Source organism: Elephas maximus, chromosome 13 (assembly GCF_024166365.1).
Source record: "Elephas maximus indicus isolate mEleMax1 chromosome 13, mEleMax1 primary haplotype, whole genome shotgun sequence".
Classification (NCBI taxonomy): Eukaryota; Metazoa; Chordata; class Mammalia; order Proboscidea; family Elephantidae; genus Elephas; species Elephas maximus.
Window position 1 is genome coordinate 42,877,310 of NC_064831.1, and position 22,412 is coordinate 42,899,721.

The 22,412-nt window shown below is 38.1% G+C and overlaps 1 protein-coding gene across 18 annotated transcripts in view; it reads left to right on the forward strand.

The window, feature by feature from the left end:
* The window catches only part of INPP4B (inositol polyphosphate-4-phosphatase type II B), a 976,853-nt gene that overhangs the window by 869,336 nt on the left and 85,105 nt on the right, over positions 1-22,412 (forward strand). For 16 of the 18 annotated variants that reach the window (XM_049905358.1, XM_049905352.1, XM_049905340.1 and 13 more), the window contains 5 exons: positions 7,209-7,381; positions 8,598-8,721; positions 9,786-9,903; positions 13,113-13,253; positions 18,377-18,474. In XM_049905358.1, coding sequence (XP_049761315.1) covers positions 7,209-7,381; positions 8,598-8,721; positions 9,786-9,903; positions 13,113-13,253; positions 18,377-18,474 — 654 coding nt within the window. Of the gene's footprint in view, positions 1-3,935; positions 4,182-7,208; positions 7,382-8,597; positions 8,722-9,785; positions 9,904-13,112; positions 13,254-18,376; positions 18,475-22,412 lie in introns of those variants that run through there. The other 2 variants (XM_049905355.1, XM_049905356.1) reach the window with 2 other exon arrangements.

The following is a 22,412-nucleotide window of genomic DNA, read 5'->3' on the forward strand; positions in this document are numbered from 1 at the left end:
CTTTCCAGTACCCCTTATTGCTCCCTCCATTTGATGGCATTTGTTAATAGAACTCAGCATTACCAAATCGGGCATCCTTCTCGGACTCTATCCCACCACAGCTTCACTTTATGGATGCGCACCACCTGCAGACTGTGCAGCCTTCCTGAGCTCCCTCCGCATATCATTTCCTTCAAGTGTTCAACAAATGACACAACTGTGAAGGAATGTGATCCTCTGGCCAAAGATAAGCTCTCCCGCCTCTCAACCCTTAACTCTTCTAAACTTATTTTGTTATTGTCCTAACTTTTACAGCACTTTTCTACTTCCTTATATTATAGGCATGACTTTATACCTCTTATCCTTCCTTCTGTATTTTAAGCTTCTTGAGGATAGGAGATATGAGTTGTAGACAAAAACATTTTTTTATTGTACTTTAGATGAAGGTTTACAGGACAAACTAGCTTCTCACTAAACAATTGTACACATATTGTTTTATGACACTGGTTGCCAACCACTCGGCATGTCAACAGTCTCCTCTTTTTGACCTTGGGTTCCCTATTACTAGCTTTCCTGCCCCCTCCTGCCTTTTTGCCCTTGCCCCTGGGCTGGTATGCCCCTTTAGTCACGTTTTGTTTTATGGGCCTGCCTAATCTTTGGCTGAAGGGTGAATCTCAGAAGTGACTTCATTACTGAGCTAAAAGGATGTCCGGGGATCATGTTTTCAGGGTTTCTCCAGTCTCTGTCAGACCAGTTAAGTCTAGTCTTTGTGTGCGTGTGTGTGAGTTGGAATTCTGTTCTACATTTTTCTCCAGCTTTGTCTAGTGCCCTCTATTGTGACCCCTGTCACAGCAGTCAGTGGTAGCCAGGCACCATCTAATTGTGGGGGACTCAGTCTGGTGGAGGCTATAGTATTTGTGATCCATTAGTCCTTTGAACTAACCTTTCCCTTTTGTCTTTGGTTTTCTTCATTCCCCCTTGCTCCAGAGGGGTTGAGACCAGTGGAGTATCTTAAATGGCTGCTTACAAGCTTTTAAGACCCCAGACACTACTTACCAAAGTAGAATGTAGAACATTTTCTTTATGAACTTTATTATGCCCTTTGAGCTAGATGTTCCCAGAGACCATGGCCCCCACAGCCCTCAGCTTAGTGATTCGATCCTTCAGTGAGTTTGGATGAGCCTGTGGAACTTCCATGACCTTGCTTTGGACAAGTTGTACTGGCTTCCCCAGGATTGTGTACTGTCTTACACTTCACCAAAGTTACCACTTATCTATTGTCTATTTAATGGACAAAAACAGTTTTAAAAGAGAAAATTAAAGCATTAGCCATTCCTTTATGAGAGTGGTTTAAAAGTTCCTTGGAGCAAAAATACCATTTATGATGGTATGGGCACTTATGAGAGGAGACCTTGTGGCACAGTGGTTAAATGCTGGGCTGCTAACCAAAAAATCAGTGGTTGGAACCCAACAGCCACTCTACAGGAGAAATATGTGGCGGTGTGCACCTACAAAGATTTACAGCCTTCAAAACCCTTTGGGACAGTTCTATAGGGTCGCTGTGAGTTGAAATCAACTCCATGACAGCCTGCTTGGCCAGTTAAATCTTGTGAGAGATTTCATAGGACTTCACATATAAGAGCCTCTATTTGTCCAATGAATGAGTATATTTTTCATGATGGCAGCAAAAAGAGGGTAATAAAATGTAATATAAGGAAGTGCTTTTAATGAAAGGTTAGCATTTTGTTAAAGTGAGGTAGATACAGATTGATTCTTCAATTCCTGGACCAGAGACGGGAGGTAGGTAGACAGCGATGGGGATGAGTTCAGGAAGACTTGAAAGAGGGCGTTCTGAGTGGCCAGGGAGAGCATCGTTGGTAACCAAGCCTCAGTAGGTGCTTTTCTTTCCTTAATTACTCATCATTTGTCTGGAATTAGTCTAGTTTCTGCGCCCCGTATCCCTGGATACGTCTAAGTATTTTGATACCTCTTATGATGAGGTGTCTAGGGTCCAGGACCATGTTGGCCACATGAAATCATACTCAGACAAGAAGCTTAACTATAAAGTATTTGGAGAGGAACCTTTATCACTGACTCCTCCAAGTTATGCTGTTCACATTGTAGAATTGTAGACAGGACTGTCATTCAGAGGAACACACTGGTCGCCATATCTGGGTTGAGGTAGGACATAGACCACTCAAAGACAACAGTGACTCTGTGAGCAGGAACCCCAACATCCCCCACCACTGTCACCATACTCCTAACCATGAACCCGTTCAGATCTGTGTTACCTGAGGTTTGAGCATAGCATACCACCCCTGTTGGCTGCAGGTTTGGTCTGTGTTCGCCTTACAACCTTGGGAATTTTATTATCCTCCTTAAAGGTTATTCCAATTGTTTGCCTTTCATTTTATCATCTTAACTTAGGTGAACACTAAGAACTGGCCTCATTTCTCCTCATATCTCTTTACATAAAGTTTAACAGACATGCAACCCTTTAGCTTTTATTTTTCCCATGTCTGAAAGGTTGCGATAACAAAACTAACAGTGGCTACAAGCTTTTGTGAAATTAATTATTTTAAATGAGCAAAGAAGACCAAGCACCTGAGAAGAAAATGGCTCAGAAATTGGAATGAAAGCATTGTGTTCTGCTACAGTTGGTTGGTATCTGGCTCTTTTATTTTTCTCCTGAGGAACATAAGAGCCATTGAGCTCAGAGGACGTGAACAACCTGTACAGGAAATAGATGGTGTGTGGAGGAGGTGAGGGGGGCACACGGCAGTCGTCCTTTGAATCTTTCAGTGAGTCACTTGAATACATTATAGAAGCAAGTAAAGGACTGGGAAACAGGCTCAGCTTGAATGGCTTCCAACACACTTCACAAAGCTCAGGAAAATCTCAGCTAAGCCACGCACATTTTATGTTTTCCTGAGGAAAGACTCTGCTGATTGGATTCTGGGTTAAGGAGTTTCAGAAAGTTTTTATACAGACACTAAACCATTCTCTTCACATTTCCCTTGTTACTTAAAAAGAGTCCAGGGGATAAAATCAACAGTGTGGGCATTTAAGTGCCTGCTAGGCCAGTTAGCTCATGCGACAGGTGTTGGTACAGTGACTATACTGCAGTGAGTCCTTAGCTCATCAGCCTCACTGGATATGTCACAAATATATATATATATACGAAACTTGAAAAACAAACTAAACCCAGAAGAGTGGCTGTTCATTTTGAGAATTTCTTCCTCAGACTAGAAAAGTCAGAAGGAACACCGTCTTCATCCTTGCCATGAAAAGGCTTTGTCATAGGACAAAATAAACACCAAGTAAACAGTGAAGTATGGAGCGACACAAAGGTGAGGGGGGAGTGACAAAGGTCTCAAGATGTCAAGAGCTGGAGCTTTTCTTCTTTCCCAAAAACATTTTTTTTAAAGAGAAAATGAAAGCACTCGTTTTTCCTTTGTGAGAGTGGTTTAGAATGTTCATTGGAGCAAAAAGGCCATTTATGAACTGCCTTCAGCCTTTCTTTGGCTTGTCACACCCCGTTGTGTTGATATCAGAACCTGAGCGGTACACTGAGTGAATAATAACATGGAAGAAACCCTCAGTCATCACAATTTGCATTTGCCGGTGCAATTTTCCTTTATCTGCTAACGTTAATTGCTTCTTTTCTAGAAAAAAAAAAAAAAATGTACTTTTAGCTTTCTTACTTATGCTTCTCCATAGGAAGTTTACTCTTATCTTTAAGACACACTACGTCATTCACACAACTTGTCATTTTTCTCATTTATAATTATTTTCCCATAGTGTCATTTTTCTTAAATTTTAACCATAGGAAGTATATATAATTATAGCAAATGAAGACACTGAAGTAATGTTTGTGTCAGACAAACATATAACAATGATCCTAGCTTTATAATAGCAGTTGAAACTTAGCCCACACCTGTTCCCCTTTTTTCCAGGTTTCCACTTCTATTCTAGTGGAACTGCAAGTCACACTCTTCTTTTTGGTTATCTGATTGCATTTCAAGATTAAGAATCCAGTGGTTAAATAAGTGTGAGGAAGATGTTTAGAGTAACATTACCCTGATTGCTTCTGAAGAAATCTGTGAGTTTTCTTCTTTTAAAGAGCTCAAGACCAACAGCTACAAATCATTTGAACCATAGCTTAGTATTAAAACGGGAAAAAGTATACATCTAAGTTGATTTTCAGTTTTCTAACTAGAAAGAGTAAATAACATTCATGACCAAGTTATTGACCACTTGACACAGGATAGTATGATGCAAGATACTTTAGCAATAAAAATATATCATTTGGGAGCTATGCAAATGTATAGAAAAGTAAATCAATTGCTTCGAATGGAATGACTACTGGCAAAGTAGTTCTACTTCAGCCTGATAAAGCAGCGCCACCTACTGTACACATGCTTTATTTTATGTGTGGGAATTCTTCAGTACTTTTTAAGAAACTGATCTCTATAGGGCCCAACACAAAATAAAATCGATTTGCAGTCTGTTATCTTTTCAGATCTGCATCTCAATCAGTTTATTGAAATATTTTTTCCTAGTCTGTGTGTTCTCAATATACATTCATGTTGAGGACAGCAAAGTAAAAGAGTGGGAGAGTGAACGGGAGATAAACAAGAGAAAAGAACACAAATATAAAAAATATATAGGAATATAGGGTAGTCCTTCTTGGTGTGTATTGATGTGTCTTTTATTCTGAAAATGCCTGATGTACCACCATTTGTGCTAATACTTTTACTAATGACATAAGGATCAATAAAACCAAAAACCAAACCCATTGCCATCGAGTTGATTCCGACTCATAACAACCCTATAGGACAGAGTAGAACCGCCCCATAGAGTTCCCAAGGAGCGCCTGGTGGAACTGAACTGCTGACCCTTTGGTTAGCAGCCTCAGCTCTTAACCACTAGGCCACCAGGATTTCCAATGACATAAGGATAAACTGTGTAAATTGAACCTTTGTCCATATTTCATCCTAGGATGCCTGTATGTGAGTCCTTAATTAACTGGTTACAGATTTCACAGCTCTGCATTGAGTTTCCCTTTCTCTAGTATTTCTAATTTTTATCATAACTTTTGATTTCTCAATATTTAAAAAAATAACTCCTAACATTCACAATGTATTTTACAATATGGTACCACATAGGCGTTAATATAGAGGGTTAATAAAAACACGTATTTTTATGAAGTTGGGGTCATCAATTATTGTTTAAACTATTTTGGTTGATTTTATCTAGTCCATTACACTACCACATGAGATAGCTAAGTGACAGTAGGTGTGGCGCAATGGTGATTATGATACTTTTTATTGTTCCCTATAGCTCTTTTGGAAACCCTGGTAGCGTAGTGGTTAAGTTCTATGGCTGCTAACCAAGAGGTCAGCAGTTTGAATCCACCAGGCACTCCTTGGAAACTCTATGGGGCAGTTCTACTCTGTCCTATAGGGTCGCTATGAGTCGGAATCAACTCAACAGCAGTGGGTTTTATAGCTCTTTCAAGGTCTTGATGAGTTATTGACCACTCATATCACTCGCTATGATTTCAGCATCTTTGTGCTGAAAATATCATATAATTTCAGGCCCTGCCTCATCAGCAATTTTGCAGCTTGTACTCTTTCATATTAAATTGTATCTGTCATCTTACTGTTAATTTCTTTATATATTAATGAAAAGTTACACAGTCCAGAACCTATAATATTTGGCATTTGTCAGGGTTTTGATTTTCAAATAAACTGAAATAGGATATAACTTGTTTCTATATGGTATGGCAAAGTCATAATTACATAATTGAAGTGTGTTAAAAATCTAGACATAGAAATAGCACAGATGGTTTCAATTTTGTATCCTGATTGGAAAGAACGCTTTTTGAAATCCAATACTCTCAGAAACTTGACTTTCTCATTTTTGTTTATATATGAATGGATTTAATATATTTATTGTAACTTTGTTCATTCAACTGAAACTCATTGAGTACCATATATTGGGTACCATGCTAGGTTCTAGAGATTGAGTAATTAAAAATTAAACTCCTTGCCCGCAATGAACCCACATTCTAGCAGAGGAAAACAGCAGTAGATAGCCTTGTAACAGTAAGGGGCAAGGTATTGTGGGCACAAAAAAGTGAACTCAATCCATCCTTCCGGAGCAAGGAGGGAAGCACTGGGAAAATCATAGAAGACTTCTAGAAAACAGAATACCTGAATTAAGTCTGCAGAGAAGTTAAGTTGTCAGGAAAATAAGTAGAGGAAGAGATATAGGGTTTGCAAAGGCACTAAAGTCAGAGAGCAATATGGGTTTGGGGATATACATGCTTTGCAATTCATCTGGGTCTCGAGATGACAAGTGAAGAAATTCTGAGAGCTGAGACTTGGACAAGTAGGTAGAAGTCAGATAATGGAGGATCTTTCAAGAGCTCGTACTTTATTCTGAATGCTTCAGTGTTTTTAAAGAATACTAAGTAAGGAAGTACGGGGGGGAATGATGGGATGGGTTTAGGGAGCTCACTCTAACAACACTCTTAAGAATGGATCTTAGAAGGGTATAGCTGGAGGTAAGAAGCCCTGACGGCACAGTGGTTAAGCACTGGCTGCTAACCAAAAGGTTGATGGTTTGAACCCACCAGCCACTCAATGGGAGAAAGATGTGGCAATCTGCTTCTGTAAAGATTACAGCCTTGGAAACTCTATGGGACAGTTCTACTCTGTCCTATAGCATGGTTATGAGTTGGAAGCTCCTCGAACACAACAGGACTGCTGAAGGGAGAAAAATCCATTAGGTAGGGGGCTAGGATGTGATCCAAGTGACAGCAATAAAGGATGACGGGAAAGGACAAAGGGAAGATGATAGGACAGTAGTAGAACGAATTTAATGACCAATTAAATGTGAAGGCCACAGAAGGAGAAGTTTAGGAAAACTCTAGAGTATGGAAGAGCTTCGTGGTGCCATCCACTAAGAGAGAGTGGCACAAATCAGAGATGAGCAGAGAATTCTACTGTAATGTGCAGAATACATCCAAGTGGGGAGATCCAATGGGTGGCTGGCTGATTATAGACATCTGGAGTTCAGGGGAGAGATTTGGATTGAAGATCTTCAAATCTAATCTTTGTGAATCCTTCATAATATGTATAACTTCACTGAAAAAATAAATGGTCCTATGCTCCAAGACCTTCCTTCATCTGTCCCACTGTTCTTACATCCCTCCCACCCAGAGGACTGGTATGAACAGTTGTATCCCCTCATCCTTACCCTGAAGGACTGCATGGGAGAAGTGGTGAACCGAGCTAAGCAGTCGCTGACGTTTGTGCTTCTTCAGGAACTTGCATACAGCTTGCCCCAGTGTTTGATGCTGACCCTGAGAAGAGACATCGTCTTCAGTCAAGCAGTAGGTGCCTGTTGTTATTATTGTTGTTAATATAGTGCTAAATTGTTAACATGCTCTCCTTGACCAGGTAGAGTTCTTTTGGGGGCAGCTTTAGTTTGAAAGTACTTCTTTTTGGAAATTTCTGGTGCCCAATTTTTCTTATTCATAATAAATACGAATTCAGTATCACATGGAAACATTTTATGAGACTGTAAGTATTTATTGCTGAAAAGAAGTGGCCGCATGTCAGAAATGTACATTCTCCTTCATGTCGCGTGGAGTCTGTGGAGGAAAGGGTTGCTTAGGCAGCTGTTGTATTATGTCCGGGATCTACACACTGCTTTGCCCTGTAGGTGGCTGGCCAGGAGTAAAGGGATTGGTCACCACCATCTATCTATATAGTTCTGTAGGTGGCTGGCCAGGACTAGTTAAAGGGATTGATCACAGTCCTCTGTCTATATAGTTACTCCATGCACCCAAGGTCAGGGTTTCACAGTGATCTCCTCCTCTTTTCTTTATAAGTTTGCAAGGCAGTTAGGGCTTAAATGGGAAATTAGGCAGGACCATCTGCCTTGCCTACTTTAACCCCTACTCAAGATGCTAAAGCTGGCCTTCACCACAGTAAGTTTGCAGGTACCTCACCTTCTTCCCACCCATCTATACCCCTATAATTAAGTTTTATAGACAGAAGACATAGAGGGAAATAGAAAGCAGGCCTCCCTTTTTAAACATTTATAGGCAGTAGGAATACTTTGACCAAATCATCCTTGCACCCATCACTTTCTTGGATGATCAGTGGTGAATGGAACTATGTTTCAAGCATTATGCTCTACTTCATCTGTCTTTCTTCTCTGTGTCCTTTCAATAACTTTGTGACTGTGCACTGTTGTCCTTATTCTGCATGTATTAAAAAAATAAGATTTGGAAATGTTAAACAGCTTTTTTATGGTCTCACTGTTAGAAGTGATAAGAGAGGATTTGAAGACATTTCAACGGAACTCCAAAGTCCAGGCTTTTTCCCCTTTCACAATGCTACGTACCTTAAGCCTTTTCCTGCAAGCTCTTGCTAGATCAAAGACCGTCAACTTCTTTTCATATGTATACATAAACATTTGTAGTTTTGTTATAAGTACTTGAAATTTTTAAATTCAACCTATGATGCATCAAAAGCCTTAAAATATGTTAAAATTAAACTAATGAGTTTTCTGGCCTCTTAATTTCTTTAATATTTGTTTAGCTTGCTGGATTGGTCTGTGGCTTTATCATCAAATTACATACAAGTTTGCACGACCCTGCCTTCTTAGAGCAGCTTCACACAGTTGGATTGATAGTACAATATGAAGGACTGCTAAGTACATACAGTGAGTATTGCCGTAGTACATGCTAAAATCGTATTCATAGGGATTTTTGACCTATAGATTTTCCAGTTAGATATGAAACCTTCATTGCATTAAATATTACAGAAAAAAATATAACCTTTTAGTTCTTTGCATTCATTCACCTTGTAACTATACTTTTACTTCCATGATGTTCTGAAAATGGAGTTATAGATTTTTTCATGGTGGAGTCCTGAGCCATCTGGATTTTTATTTTTTTAATACAGAAGGCTCTTTGCCAACGCGGATTCAATGACTTGGTTTTTAAAGTCCCAATCCTCTAATGTCTAGAACTGTGCTGTTCAACACAGTAGCCACATGTTGAGCACTTGAAATATGTTTAGTCCAAATGAAGATGTACTATGCATACACCAGTTTTCAAAGACTAGTAAAAAAAAGATGGGAAATATTGAACTAATGACTATCATATTGATTTACATGTTAAAATTTTATTTTAGGTTTACCGAGTTAGGTGAAATATATTACTAAAGTTAACTTCACCGTTTTATTTTATTCTTTTAAGACTACTAGGAAATACAGAATTACATATGTAATATATATGTATATATATATATAAAATCTCCAATATACTTTTATTGGAGAGCACTGGTCCAGAATCTTGCTTAATTACCTCCCTCTCAGGCTTTTTTTGTCAACATTCTGTTGTATATAACCAGTATGAGCCCAGAATTTTGATTCAGTCATTGCTATTATTTCTGGAAATAAAATATCAGTCCTCCTTATGGAAAGAGATCTGCAGGGTATTTTGTTTCATTACCTGCTTGGATCTTCTTTCCAGCCTCCCAGCAAATGTGTACATACTTCCTTCCCTCAAAGGGTGTACACTGCCTGCTGGAGTCCATTGAAACGGTTCTTATTTCACTGATGAAAACCTTCAGCCTCTGAGGAAAAGCTTTTAGAATGGATTCACTGCATTTAGAAACTCACTCACTAAAACACTAGACCCAATTCCAGCAGGGAGGCATGGTAGCTACGGACATTTTCTTCAAATAGCATGTTTGTAACCAGGCACCTTTTCCCTTGTTTAGGTGATGAAATTGGAATGCTAGAGGACATGGCTGTTGGCATTTCAGATTTGAAGAAAGTAGCATTTAAAATAATTGAAGCCAAATCTAATGATGTCTTGCCAGTTATAACAGGAAGGCGGTAAGTGGCGCCCATTTCCTAAAGAACAAGCTTTGCTGGACATGTTGTATTAATTCCTAACAAAGGAACCAAGAGGAATTCAGCTTTTGTTTTGGGATTTTTCTTTTCTTTTATGGTGAGAAATAAAATGTAGGTGTCATGACAGGGGAAGACCTTGAAAAACTCCTGGAAGTTTCATGTGTCTGTAAATCGCGCTGTAATGAGGTGAGTATGGTAATGCCCCCCCAATGAAATATGAGAAATTCACAAAGACAGCATGCATGAGAAGAGCAAAATAAAGGACATTTTGCTCTTTATTACTATCTAGTTTAAAGCCCTGAAAGATTTTACTTTTGCAGGGATCGTTTGGTTAATAGCATCATAATTCCTGAGATGACTTTAAATTAAATTCAGTTAAAAGCAGCAACATTTTAGAAAAGATGTATTCCTATGTCAGGGGCATATACCACCATTTTTCTTATTTATTTTTAATCGTTCACTCTCAGATTGTGAGATTTCCAAGAAGACTTTTAAATAAATAGCTTTGTGGGTCAGCATTTGATGGGTAAATTATCAGAAATAATTAAGAAACACGATAGTATGTAAAATAGACCTGCAACAGAAGAATTATATCCTATGGTAAATGATTTCAATCAGAACTGCTCCAAATTTCAACCATTCTGGCATTAGGACTTTTAAATGTTATGTGAAGATATTTAAAATTTGAAACATTGTCAGGTCAAAATGAAAAAAGTATATATGAATGAAAGGGAATTTATTATATAGGCGCCCTTACCAACATCTTGCTTGGTAAAGTGGAGGGTTAGGAAAAACAAGGGAAATTCTCAGTGAGATGGATTGACACAATAGTTAATGGACTCAAACATATCAACAATCATGAAGACGACACAGGACTGGGGAGCGTTTAATTCTGTTATACATAAGGTCACTATGATTGCGTATTGCAATCCCTAGAGCAAGCACTAAGAAAATAATTTTAAAAAAGTAAATGAAAAAAAAATCAACAAAAGAATTATGGTGGTACACCAGATCCTATCTATTTAACACATAAAAAAAAAAAAAAAAGAAGAAGGTAATAAATTAGGATCAGAAAAACTGTAAGATAGATATATAGAAAACAAATATCAAAATGACAAATAAAAAATCCGGCCATATTAGCAATTACTTTAAATGCACTTGATTAAATATTCAAGATAAGAAAGAGATTTGTTAGATTTGGGAAAAAAAAAACAAGATAAAACTTTATGCTGCCTACAAGAGAGATAGGTTACATTCATAGACACAAATAAGTTGAAACTAAAAGAAAATGTAAACCCCCTTCCTTATTCATTGCCCAGCTTTCACGTGCATATGAGGCAATTGAAAACACCCTGGCTTGGGTCAGGTGCACCGTAGTCCACCGTAGTCCTCAAAGTGATATCTTTGCTTTTCAACACTTTAAAGAGGTCTTTTGAATCAGATTTGCCCAATGCAATGCGTTTTTTGACTTCTTGACTGCTGTTTCCATGGGTGTTGATTGTGGATCCAAGTAAAACGAAATCCTTGACAACTTCCATCTTTTCCCCGTTTATCATGATATAGCTTATTGGCCCAGTTGCGAGGATCTTAGAACTCAATAATGAGCCGTACAATCTAGTTTTCAGATAGGCAAAGGATTTGAATATATTTTTCATCAGGTAAAGTATATGAGTGTCTGTAAGCACATGAAAACATATTCAACATTATTGGTCAGTAGGAAAATAAAATTAAAACCACAATGAGATACTACTTCACTAGCTCTGGAATCATAATCAGAAAGACAGATAACAAGCATTGGCAAGAATGTGGAAAACCTAGAAATCTCATACATTGCTGGTGGGACTGTAAAATGGTACATTCATTTTGGAAACATCTGGCAGTTTCTTCAAAAGTTAAATATATCACCATAAGACTGTTTTCTACTCAAGAGAAAAGGAAAGCATATGTCTACGTAAGAACCCATATGTGAACGTCCATAGTAGCATTACTCATAATAGCCAAAACCTTGAAGCAATCCAAGTATCCATTAGCTAGTGAATGGATAAACAGAATGTGGTGTATCTGTACAATAGAATGCTGTCCGGCAACAAACCATTGATACATGCTACACCTTGAGTGACGTCAAATACACTTGGCTAAGTGTAAAAAGCCAGGCACAAAAGACTGCATATTATATGACTCCATTTATATAAAATATTCAAAAAAATAATATCTATAGGGACAGAAAATAGATCACTGGTTTCCGGCGGCTGAGAGTGGGAATGGATTAATTGCAGAGAGGCAAAAGGTGACAGAAATGTTAAAAAGTGACAGAAATGTTCTAAATCAGAGTATTTATCAGCATTATTGCATTAGGAAAAACTAAAAGGAGCCCTGGTGGCACAGTTGGTTAAGTGCTTGGCTGCTAATAGAAAGGTCGGAGGTTCAAACCCACCAGCTGCTAGCAAGAGAAAGATGTGGCAGTCTGCTTCTGCAAAGATTACAGCCTTGGAAGCTCTATGGGGCAGTTCTACTCTGTCCTGTAGGGTCACTATGAGTCAAAATTGACTCAACAGCACACAACAACAACAAGGAGAAACTAAAAAGAAGATTTTCATAAAGAAACTGTTTATCCTGTGCTTCTTTCCTCAAATGCATGTATTACAGTTCTGCCACTCTGTATAGTTCTAGAAACACTTGGATTTTCCTAAACTCTAGGCAAAACTCTCTACATTCCTATACTTAATTCACACAGTGTCAGAACATCTCAAGGTTAAAATACACCCACAGCTACTGTTTTTCACCATATTTTATGAATCTTAATTTGAATTTTCAACAACTAAACATTGGAAGTAATTTTTAATGGAAATTTTCCATGAAAAAAATGGTCCTGTGATATGCTAATGTTGTAAAATGATCAGGAACTCCCAAAGGTTAGACCTTAGATAATTAAACCATCATATTTCCAACACACATCCAACAACATCACAAACAGGGGAGAGGTTCATCAATAATAATAACAATCAGGCCATGAATAAAGTGATTATTGAGTTGATTAATGAATTAATGATAGAAAGTAAACAGAAAGCAGTCAAAAACCTAAATCAGCACTATATCCCAAATGTTCCTATTGTTTCTTTCCAATGAATCTAAAATAATGTTAAAAAATAAAATAAGTGACTTTTTTCCCTTTCGTCCCCCACCTCCTTCAGCGAACATTATGTGGTAGAGGTCAAACTTCCGGCTAGAATGTTTGAGTCGCTACCTCGACAGATTAAAGAAGGACAGTTGCTTCATGTATATCCAGTACTTTTTAATGTTGGAATCAATGAACAGCAAACTCTTGCTGAAAGGTAAGCTTCGTGTACAAGGTTGTTACTTCAGTTTTTCTTTTTACTTGTTAGGGTGTCCTGAACAATTCCTCATGTCCCTGCAGAAGGAACTTAGATGACATCATAAGTAATGTTTTTCTTTTTATTAGCATCATTTAGCATCAGCCAAAGACAGGAAGACGCTCAATGAGATGGATTGACACAGTGGCTACAACAGTGGGCTCAAGCATGACAGTGATTGTGAGGATGGTGCAGGACTGGGCAGTGTTTCATTCTGTTGTACCTAGGGTCACCATGAGTCAGAACCAGCTCGACGGCACCTAACAACAACAAGAAGTATCAATTTATTTGATATAGCAAGGTGAAATATTCATATTTAAGGAATCCTGGTCCAAATCAAATTAAGTTGTGGCAAAACATTGAGGAAAATATTGATGCCAGTACCAAAATATTCACACGAATTAACTTTCTCTGTGGTTCCAAATCTCTACGTGTATATCAAATTTTAGAATTTTTGATATGCATGTATATGCCGACAGTGTAAACTCAGGTAATTATGTTAAAAAAATTCTGGATTTAAAACAGTCTATTTTTCACCTTATGGTTTTATTTATTAAAATCATTGTTATTTGGTGATGTTAACACATTTTCGTAGTGCCTTGCATAATCAAACAATAAATGACTTTATGTTATCCCATAAGTCGCTGTTAAAAAAACCTTTATGAACAGAAGACTTACTTTTGCATTTCGTATGATTCACATGAAGATATTATAGAAAACAGTTAAGGCTCATAGACTTTTTTTTTTTTTTTTAATTAGAGAAAGAAGTTACCATTTTGCTGTAAGGCCTGGCTGGGGAGATTTCTCCACAGGCAAAATATTCAGAGTTTCAATTGTCTTTGGTATTCACAATGTCTTCTTTCTTATAATTCACTCTTCAAATGCTTCCTTCAACTATAGCAACAGTTTAAAAGTACCTAGCACATTCTTTACAATTGCTTGTTAAATATATTTTAGGAGACAATTTATCAATGTATTTTACTAAACTAAAAATACTAGTATGTTATGTTGTTGTTGTGTGCTGTCAAGTCAATTCCAGTTTAGCAATTCTATATGACAAAGTAGAACTGCCCCATAGGGGATCCTAGGCTGTAATCTTTATGGGAGCAGATCACCAGGTCTTTTCTCTCACAGAGCAGCCGGTGAGTTCAAACCACCAACCTTTCAGTTAGCTGCCGAGCATTTAACCGTTGTGCCTCCAGGGCTCCTTACTATATTAATTAAAAAAAAAAAAAAAACCCAGTGCCGTTGAGTCGATTCTGACTCCTCTTGAATTTCAACGATAGTCAGCATGCCTGTTTTTATCTATATTTTCCAACTCTTTCTCCTTCTCTCTCTGACTCAAAAACAGTTACTGGACAGCATATTGCTGTTATTAGTTGCCATCCAGTCAGTTCCGACTCATGATGACCCCATGTGTGCAAAGTAGAACTGCTTCATCGGGTTCTTAGTGTAGTGTCCTTTTGGGAGTAGATCACTAGACCTGTCTTTGGAGGTATCTCTGAGTGGGTTTGAACCACTACCTTTCAGCTAGTAGCCCAGCATTTAACTGTTTGCATCACCCAGAGATTCCACCTGGGCAGCATAAGCCCAACCTGTTGCCTTTGAGTCGATTCTGACTCATAACGACACTATAGGACAGAGTAGAATTGCCCCATAGGGTTTCCAGGGAGCCTTTGATAGATTCAAACTGCTACCCTTTTGGGTTAGCAACCATCACTGTTAACCACCATGCCACCAGGGTTTCCCTGGACAGCATAAATTTTCATAATTCTCACTTGTCTGTTACAAATTAGATGACAGAGCTTTGTGTTAAATGGTTGTTTTGAACTGCATGGGAGCTATTCATCTCTTTGTTGTATGCATAAATCATAATATCATTGTATTCAATAGATTTTACAAGAGTTTTTATTCTATAATTAAGAACTTAAAAATCCATATCTAAGATCACATTTTATTCCATTTATCTCTTTATCATCTTCCTGTCTATTATCTTTCTCTCTATCTATCTACCCATGTCTCACAACGAGTTCATTAGTTGAGGTGAATGATATTACTAGATATAAATTACAACCTGGAAAAATGAACCAGCACTGTATATTGTCTCTTCTTCAATGTACTGGAGTACAGATGTTTTTGGTTTGAATTAATAAGTTAAAGCTTGTGAGTATGGTCTTGAGAGAGAGATGTGGGTCTTCAATTCACAGACTTTTCAAGGAATGCTTAGCATCGTATTTTCAAAGATTCTAGATTAGACTAATTTCCATCATTTGTGTAATTGTGACTATTTTAGCTGTCAGTTACTTTACTTCAAAGGTATTCCCTTCCCTTTCTCACATCTCTCTTGCGTATTGAAAAAAAAAATGCATTTTTCATCCCTGGGAAGCTATATAAGACACACAAAATTTGAAAAGGGGGCAAAATGGTAAAGTTGGGCAGAACGTTGAAAGAAACAGGAAGACTGGATTCTAATAGCACTCTGACATTAATTATTGTTTTGAGCAAATCATCTCCTCTCTGATCTATGACCTCATTTTTCTGATTCTGAATTTTGAGCTTTACCGGACAACATCTACATGTTAGGGATGCTGTGTAATCTAGGTGTAATATTTTGACTACGTATTTACCCCTAACAGAGACTTATTTTTGTCCACTCTTAAATACGTGAACAGTGATATTAACTCAGCAAGGATGATACTTTAAAAACATCACTTGATTTAAGCATCTGAGAAAGTTAGAAGAGTATATTTCACCTAGGTCTCAGGAAACCCTCCTGGTGATGTTTCCTGGGTCCACATTTCTGTCCTCCAAGTCCAGTTCATTATAGGTATTGAACACTGAGTGTACCAGACACTGCTCTGCCAAGCTTGGGGCACAGGGAAAATAAGAAGTAACAAGAATAATGGATATGATCCCGGCCCTGAGAGAACTTGCCATCTATTAAGGAGGACACTTCAACAAGTACTACCTGGCAGTTTGAATCATACAATAATCAAAGGTTGTTCAAGGGACAGGAATGGTGCAGAAAAAGTGATTCACGAATGGGAGAGGGGTTCATCAGGGAGGTTTCATTGAGGAGGTAAGCCTTTTACAGGACTTTGAAGGATAAATAGGAATGAATTAAACCAACTTGGGAGGTAACATATTCTAGTCAAAGTGAGGAAAGCATGTGGAAAGGCCCAAGGGTGTTAAAATGGTAAGGGAGAAAAATATAACATTCCCACTAAGGGCTTAGAAGCCTTTGTGAAGAGGGCACATACTAAACTAAGGAGGCAGGACTTTGTCCTTACGGGACAAGGAAAACTCTGAAGTTTAGTGAGCTGATATGATGAAATGAGTGTTAGATTAATTTCTCTGATATTTCATTTATTGCACAGTATAGCACCTGGCACACATTGTTGTTAACTGCTGCCAAGTCAGCCCCTGATGCATGGCGACTTGTGTTTTGTGGAGCAGAACTGCTCCATAGAGTTTTACTGGCTGTGATCTTTATGGAAGCAGTTTGCCAGGACTTTTCTTCTGCAGTGCCACCTAGGTGGGTTGAGCCCCAACCTTTGGGTTAGCAACATATGGCAAATGATTTGTGCCACCCAGGCTCTTTACCTGGCACATGCCAAAAAGCTAAACCCATTGCTGTCGAGTTGATTCCGACTCATAGCGACCCTATAGGAAAGAGTAGAACTGCCCCATAGGGTTTCCAAGGAGCACCTGGTGGATTCAAACTGCCAACCTTTTGGCTAGCACCTGAACTCTTACCCACTACGCCACCAGGGCCTCCTCTATAGCAGACAAAAAACCCAGTGCCATCCAATCGATTCCAACTCATAGTTACCCTAAAGGACAGACTAGAACTGCCTCATAGGATTTCCAAGGAGCTCCTGGTGGATTCGAACTGCTGACATTTTGCTTAGGATCCATAGCTCTTAACCACTACTCCACCAGGGTTTCCTCTATAGCACATAGTCCATGTTAAATAAATATTTGTTGAATGAATGAATGATCTGGTGTGAAGGATAGATTGGAAGTGACAGAGACTGGAGGCAGAACCTTCAGGTGTTTGGGGGACTTTGGGAAAGTCCAGACTGGATATAATCAAATGCCTGTGATGTAGTGACAGTGATAAAGACGGGATACCAGAGATGTGAAAAGATCAACGAAGAGTGGGTTGGGATGGGGAAAAGAGAAAATTTGAGTTAATGACAGAATATTGGGACATGCTAAGAAATAGTCAAAAGGAGGAGGTGGTTTCAATTGTTATTTATGTTTGAAGTAGGGTGGGATAATTCAAATTGAATTTTTCAGTGTAGCATCTAGAAATGGAGCTTTGGAGCTTAGTAAGAGATATCAGGGATGGAGATACACACTGGAAGCCAATCATGCAGCATCATTTTATAGAAAGAAAAGTGGCGTGTAAGTTCTGAACCTGGGGAAATGTTCAAGACAATACATGATTACAGACACACAGGTAGAGAAGTGTTTTCAGTTTGCCAGTGAGTCTGAAGAGCACCAGTACAGAACTGCCTGCCTTCATGATGCAGACAGAAAAAATGCAGGCAAAGGTGAGCTACTCTCTTGCAGGTTGTAGGGCTCTACATATCCCTACAGCAGTTGACAGTGTGTGCAGTGCAACATACAGCCCTGTGTCATGTCCTGGTCTTCCAGACCCTTACTCAATGTGCTGTCATTGGTTAAGAGGATGATTGTGAAGGCCAAAGGGGTGGGAGGTTTATACATGCAGAGATGCAGCCCTACAGAGGTGGGGCAACACTAGGGTGGAAGAACTGACTTTAACTGAGTATCAATTATGATATGCACAGGGGCTAATGTTTTACATATGGTTTTTCATTTATGGTCACATGTAATGATTGCGAGGATATTTTGGTGTGTCAGAATGGATTGTGGAGTCAGGGCCAGTGGAGACTGGGATATGTTTGAAATCACCATTGTACAACATAGCTTTAAAAAAAGGGGGAGGACTCCTTCCCTAGGAAGTTATTGTCATCTATTTAAAAAGAAAAGATAAAAAGTATTACTTTCTAATTTTATTTTATAATCCACAACTCTTTTTTTTCCCCTCTTTTTAGGTTCGGAGATGTCTCTTTGCAAGAAAGTATTAACCAGGAAAATTTTGAACTTCTAAAAGAGTATTACAAGATGTTTATGGAAAAGATGCCTCCCGATTGTGAGTATGCGAGTTACAGAAAACAGCAATAATAATGTATTAATTATAAATGTTCAGGAGAGGTCAGACACAGAGGTCATTGGACTCGGGAAGTGTGAGGCAGGGAGGTGAGATGATTTTGAGATTACCTGAACCAAGAAAGACTGGTTGCCAAGGTGGCGTGGCAGACACCTGCATCATTACTTTGATTACACTCCTAAATGTGCCCTGCTGCTAATGCCTGGGATATGAATTTCAATGCTATTGGAAAGTGCCAAAAACTAAAAATGAGGAACTTTATAATTAGACAGCTCAACTGAGTCCAATAAAAACTTTGTATAATTATTAACCGTACCAAAGACTTTAGTACAGACTTAGGTCTCTGATATATAAGGTATATCAGACATATGATACCTATACAAGGAGGAAAATTTGAAGGAATACAAGGTATATAAAGTAATTTTAAGTGATATAAATGGAGAAACCTATTTATTGAATATATTTATAGCAATATTTTATGAAAACGTAAGGCATCGAAGTCTGTAGAAATGTTTTATACTTTTTAATTTTGTCTTTATTGCCATTGTTCAGTTCTGCAGTTCTTTCTTCCCACATTGTTAAACACAGAACCTTTGAGCAATCCAAAATGAGAGAATCAGGAACATATTTGGAATTCGTCTATAGGTAGTATAGATACGTTGAAGTGTTCACAATGATAAGAAACTAAGTTTTAGTGAAGTAGGAAATATGTTCATATCTTTAACCAAACGCTGCAGTGAAAGTCTACTTGTCATCTAATCACTGGTAATTTTTTCTGTGCCCTAATTCTGATATGTAGTTTGAAATATCTGAGATGGCAGAATGTTTAGAATTTTTCATAACCCAATGGATCTTGAAACAAAATATTATGATAAAATATGTGTGTTCACGTATGGATAGATAATTTCATTTGCAGTGTTTTTATTTTGATTTTGTGTTATTTTCTTTCATATAAAATAGTATTTTATAACAAAAAGATAACCTTTGGCAGTTCAGCATACTTGTGAACCTTATTAATTAAATAAAAACTAATAATTTTGTATCATATGCTAATTAAGGAGTTTATTATAATTTGGATGTTGGTGGCTGATTTTTTTTTTTTTTTAACTTAGGATTTGAAAGTAATTCTCCAAATTTTTACAGTGGTGGTGGGTACTTGATTGCTACTTGTTTCAGTTACTCCCAAGTGTGGTCCGTGGGCTATCAGCATCAGTGTCACCTGGAACCTGTTACCAAAAAACTAAAGCCATTGCCATGGAGTGGATCCTGACTCATAGCAACCCTGTAGGACAGAGTAGAACTGCTCCATAGGGTTTCCAAGGAGTGGTTGGTGGATTTGAACTGCTGACCTTTTGGTTAGCAGTGGTAGCACTTAACCACTGGGCTACCAGGGTTCCAGGAACCTGTTAGGCAATGCAAATTCTCAGGGCACTGCAGATTTAGTGAACTGGAGATGAAATCTGTGTCTTAATGAACCTTCCAGATGGTGTCTATTCCACTCTAATGTTTGAGAACCAAGGTATGCCAACCTTACTCAAAACATATGCATACAATATGGTTTTTATGCATACATATATGTATAACAGGTTGTTGGCAAAGCCTATGAAGGATTTAAATACTGCACTTAAAACCATCGCGTGACGTTTAAAAAGAGTATTAATGCTTGTTGAAGTACCACCTGAAATATGAGACACCAAACGGTTCCTACCATCAAGTAACTTAAACTCTTTATAAAACCCATTGCGGTTGAGTCGATTCTGACTCATAGCAACCTTATAGCACTGCCCCATAGGGTTTCCAAGGAGCACCTGGTGGATTTGAACTGCCAGCCTTTTCATTAGCAGCCAAGCTCTTAACCATTGCACCACCAGGGCTCCAAACTCTTCATGGGAACATGAAGTTTTTAAAAGACTAAAGAACACATATGAGACCTAGTATCATGTGTAGCTAATTAAATATAATCAAATATTTTTTAAACTTTGAAATCTATTCCTTTCCTTAAAAACAGGATGAACTTTTGCGTCAAACAAGCTGAATTTCATTAATGAGAAAGTAGCTGTACATGCTGGATTTTTCCCATTATTTTGATGTCAATACATCATAGGAAACAAAATAATAGGAAAAATCCAGCATGACTCGATGGCACTGGGTGTGGGATGACGTCAAAATATTTCTAAGACAACTCCAGAACGGAGTTGTGGCATGACTATGGTTGTACTCCATAACAAAAGTTCAAACCTGATCTATGCCAACTATACTGACAGATATGGGGTTATCCCTGTTAGAAATATTGCAACTGAAAGCATGATTTGGGTTGCACTCCATTTAAGCAACAAACTCTAAAGCTTTCATAAGAGTGTGAAGAGAGGTTAGGCCATTTGCTAAGAAGGAAAAAATTACCATGCTGCCTCCTGCCCAGACTCCGTATCATTTTTTTTTTTTTTCACAGTGAAATCAAGGAATCCTTTTTGTCAATGATAACGGGTAGGATAACCCCTTAAATGTACTACTTTCACTTATTAATTCATTATGGATATGCCACCCATTAATTTATTAAACCGATTTTAAGTGGTTTATTAATCAAATTGTTGGATACCACATTTTTAAAGTGAAAATTTTCCTTTCTTCCTAAAAGATTATTTTTAACCTTAAGAGATTTCACCTACTTTTGTGAAATTAAGATTTAATAAATCCATTTTCAGCCTACATGTCTGCTCTCAATCAAACAGTTTTCATTTTCTTATGCTTCATTTATGGAAACTTTTTATGGCCTAAAATATTTTCCTTATCCTTCTAAAAATGGTCTTTAATTCTGTTGTAGAAGTAGTAGGTCCAATGGATAATATCACTTCAGCAGCAACCTACAAACATGGAATAGCGCTATTTTCGTAACTGTTACCAACTTTACCGAGCGCTCATCCCGTAAAAATCAGTCGCCTTAGAGTCAACTTCAACTCATGGCAACCCCACTGTGTGTCAGAGTAGAACGGTGCCCCATGGGGTTTTCAGAAGCTGATTTTTCAGAAGTAGATCACGAGGCCTTTCTTCTAAGACACCTCTGGGTGGGCACGAACCATCAACCTTTTGGTTAAGCAGCCCAGCACATTAACTCAGTGAGGGATGGGGACTAGAATTAAATTTGCAATCAACAGTATGTCAGTCTCTCAATATGTTCAGCACAATCTAGTGATTTATTTACTATGAAAAAATATCAACATCTTTTAGAATGAATATTCAATCACATTCAGGTATTATTATCCTCCATCACTGTCTTCTCAGTAGGTACTGAAAGACCGCTAGCAGAGGGCTTGGTAGGGAGCAGGTGGCCCCCTCTTCCTCTCCTGGATGAATCATGGATCCCGTGACTGTGAGGTGCGTTGTTACAGAGAAGAAACCTCAGTACATAAATCCTAGGAGTAGGCAATCTCCCTCCTGTAAACCTTTGCTAAATCTTCATCTGAAACTAGTAGTATAATATATATTATACATATATATATATATCCATATTTACATTTATTTTATATTCAGGTAAACACCACACACACCTGTTGCTGTCAAGTCGATTCTGACTCAAAGTGACCCTATAAGACAGAGTAGAATTGCCCCATAGTTTCCAAGGAGCACCTGGTAGATTTGAACTGCTGACCTTTTGGTTAGCAGCTGTAGCTCTTAACCATTATGCCACCAGGGTTTCCTTATATTCAGGTATATATCTGAAATCAATATTGGTGACCGTGACTCCTGATTTTCACTGTATAGATGATACAGCTTTCATTCTTTTTTTCCTTTGCTTTCATTCAGTTTTCCCATTCCGGCTCTAATGCACCGTAGGTTGTCATGAATTACTTTCCCTCAGGCCCTCCTGTGATATTCGCCAGGCCTTTTGATCAACTGGGGAAACTCCAGTGGGGCACGTATTA